Source organism: Acanthisitta chloris, unplaced genomic scaffold (assembly GCF_000695815.1).
Source record: "Acanthisitta chloris isolate BGI_N310 unplaced genomic scaffold, ASM69581v1 scaffold84, whole genome shotgun sequence".
Classification (NCBI taxonomy): Eukaryota; Metazoa; Chordata; class Aves; order Passeriformes; family Acanthisittidae; genus Acanthisitta; species Acanthisitta chloris.
This window is the reverse complement of record NW_008670815.1, coordinates 80,159-83,476: the sequence shown is the minus strand read 5'-3', so window position 1 is coordinate 83,476 and position 3,318 is coordinate 80,159. Positions and strand designations below refer to the sequence as shown.

The window sequence follows — 3,318 nt, the reverse complement described above, 5'->3', positions numbered from 1 at the left end:
CCGAGGTGCCACCCACACTGCAGCAGGTCAGGGAGCAGATCGACTCCTACGAGAAAATCTACGAGGAGGTGAATCACATCGAGCCCATCCACATTGTCCACAGCTGGATGAGGGTGGATGCTCGGCCTTTCAAGGCAGCTTTGCTCAATGAGATTAAAAGGTGGAGCTTGGTGTTCAAGCAGCATCTCCTGGATCATGTCACACACAGGTGAGGGTTGTTTCTGCCTTCGCTTCTGAGGTCTGCTCTGGGATTCATCTTGTCTTGGCTTTATTGCTTCACACTGATAACTTAGAGAATCATAGAATACTCTGAGTTGGAAAGAGCCACAGGGATCTTCAGTGCAACTCCTGTCCTGCACAGGACACCCCAACACTGCACCCTGTGCCAGAGAGCATTGGCCAAACACTCCCTGAGCTCTGCCAGCCTTGGGGCTGTGACCAGAAGGGCCCATGCTGCATGCCACCACACCACACCCTGTGCCTTCCATCCCCTGGTTTCTGCTGGTGTGGCTGAGTGTGTCAGCTGGAACCGGTGGCATGGACAGCCCCAGAGCCCTGCTGTGTGGCATTAGATAGGATGTGTGTTTGCCCACTCCAGGGGAGTCAGATAATCCCATCTCTGCCAGGGCTCTGGGCCTGCTGTGTTGGTTTGACATTGGCCATTAGTAAAGCTTCATTAATGCCATGAGGTACTTGCTCTGTTTCTAAAAGCTCTGCTGAGGGTACTTGGGGTGAAAAAAACCACCCCAAAAAGCCATTTAGGTATCCTGGCATGAGCAGTCATGGGAGGTGGCTCTGGGGTACAAAAAGGAGGAGGTTGGGATGTAAGTTTTGAATTAACATTGGTCTGAAGAGCTGCTCAGCCCCCAGGTCTGTGCAGGATGATGCCTCAAGTGATTGATTGATCACTTCAATCTGAAGGATGTCATAGGTCTTGGGTGTTCCCAGAGAAATGTCCACAGACATCTGTGGCAGTGGAGGCTGTTGCAAGGGGTGATATGATCTCTGGTGCTCTTTTCAGCATCAGAGTTCTGTTAGAGAATTTCTTTGCAAAGAGGTTTTTGTGCAGCTGAGAACAAGCGTTTGGGAGCTGCTGTTGAGAGTCCCCTGACTCAGCAGCTTAGCCTTTATTAGGTGAAGTGTTTAAGGATACATTTAGGCCCAGCAGCATCCACAGAATTTAAGTGGGCACTTTAAAAGTGTTTTAAGAGGTGCAGAATAGATGTGCTGGAAGGAGCAGAGCCCCAGCAGCCCATCCTGCCTCTGCTGACAGCACCCAGCAGCTCAGGAGGTTAAGAACAGGGTGAGCAGGTATGGAAACAGCCCCCAAACACTGATGATTTACAGCTCAAAGACTTTGAGGTACAGGGAATCATGCCTTTGGTTTTAATGACGTGGATGGGTTTTTTTCCTGCCACAAATACCTGGTTGCTTTTCTGAACTGCTGTGAGTTTGTGCCACCTGCACCCTGCTGCAGCAGGGAGTTGTCCTGGGAAGTGAGGCAGTGTGTGAGAGAGAATCCCTGTTGGCTGTAGCTTTGTAATCTGCCAGGTTCATTTGGGGATCTTGAACTCTTGTGTTGGAAGAGATGGAGTGATACCTGTCGTGGAATCACAGAGTGGTTTGGGTTGGAAGGACCGTAAAGCTCATTGAGTTCCACCCCTGCCCTGGGCAGGGACACCTTCCACCAGCCCAGGCTGCTCCAAGCCCCATCCAACCTGGCCTGGAACACTCCCAGGGATGGAGCAGCCACAGCTGCTCTGGGCAACCTGTGTCAGTGTCTCAGCACCTCACAGTAAAACCTGTGCACTCCAAGTCACTCTCTTGAGTCCTCCTGAGCTCACCATCTCTGTCCCACTCCTGCTCAGATACCTCTTCTCAGGTCAACCTGAGAAGTCCCACCCTGTTTATTTGCTTCTTGCAGGAAGCTTTACCTCATCCAGGGATCCCTTTGAGCCTGAACTGCAGTTGTGATGCCCTGGGCATGTTGCCACGCAGTGGATAGCCAGGCTGTCCCTGTCCCTGCCAGCCCAGCAGCCTGCAGAGGGCTGGAATCCATTCCCGAGCTGCTCTCACTCTGCTTCTCTGCTTTGTGCTCTACAGCTTGGCTGACCTTGAGGAGTTCATCAAAACTGCTGAGAAAGGCTTGAGCAGGAAGGTTGAGAAAGGCGATTACAACGGCTTGGTGGAGGTCATGGGGCACCTCCTGGCCGTGAAGGAACGACGCAGTGCCACAGATGCCATGTTTGAGCCCCTGAAGGAAACCATCGAGCTGCTGAGGGCCTACGAGCAGCAGCTGCCTGAGGAAGTCCACCAGCAGCTGCAGGTGAGTGGGAACCTGTGATGGACACACAAGTTTGGCCAAAGCACTGGGAGAACGTCAGGGGATATGGAATTCCTCACTCGCTGTCGGTAGAGGGCTTCAGTGGATAGTGTTTAGCTGTTGTGGGATGTGCCTTAACAGCTCTGAATGTTGGTGTTCTACTGAGATTTTTCTTTTAAAGCAGAGATTAAGCCTTTTGTTATGTCTGAAAACCATGGAATTGGCTGCTCCAACCCCCAGCGATTACTATGGGAAAAAATTAATGCATTTTCAAACACATCTGTTAATTAGGTGGAATGATAATTATTTTTAAATACGCTGGTTGTTGGCAGCGATGGAGATGGGAAGGATAATGTTGGCAAAGGAGTTGCCTTCTCATAGGACTTCAGTCCTCCACTGGGTCTGTACCACCATGTCTGCTGACCCATAGAACATCCCTGGGAGCAGGTTCTGGAAGTATTTTGGCACCTTTCTATATCTGGCTGGGATGAGTCAGTTTTCCTTTGGGAATTCCTTTCATTTCTGGGAAGGGGATCGTGAGCTGGAGGTTAGAAAAGGCTCTAAGGTTCCAGCCCGCCTCGGGGGACAGAGACAAGCACTGGCAACAGCCAAGGGGGGACAGTGGAGAAGCATGTGGCTCCCTCCTGATGGATAGGAGATGCAAGATGCACCCTGGTAGTCCCAGGGTGCAGGACACAGGGATAAAGTGAGACCTGCTGGGGTGTTCCTGCCCCACATGCTGTGGAGCAGAGGTTCCTGCTCCCTGCTGCAGGTGTGGATGGAGCTGAGGAGGGTTTAGCAATCCTTGGGGTTTCTGCTTGTGCAGCTGTGATCTGTGGGTGGTTGGTCACCAAAGCTGGAAGAGTTAATGGTCATACAGACACCCTGAAAGCCAGGAGAGCTGCACTGCATGGGTGCTGTGGCTCCTGCAGCATCTTCAGGCCAAAAGCATGGTCCTGCTGATGCCTCTGCTTGAGAGCTGCCTGTGTGTGCAA

The 3,318-nt window shown here is 51.8% G+C and overlaps 1 protein-coding gene across 1 annotated transcript in view; it reads left to right on the top strand.

Annotated features, from left to right (window-relative positions):
* Positions 1 to 14: 14 nt before the first annotated feature.
* The window catches only part of LOC103801403 (dynein heavy chain 9, axonemal-like), a gene marked incomplete at both ends in the record, with an annotated part of 73,826 nt that continues 70,522 nt past the window's right edge, over positions 15 to 3,318 (top strand). Inside the window, 2 exons of the mRNA XM_009073816.1 lie at positions 15 to 208; positions 2,104 to 2,326. Of these exons, the coding sequence (XP_009072064.1) occupies positions 15 to 208; positions 2,104 to 2,326 (417 nt within the window). The remainder of the gene's footprint in view (positions 209 to 2,103; positions 2,327 to 3,318) is intronic.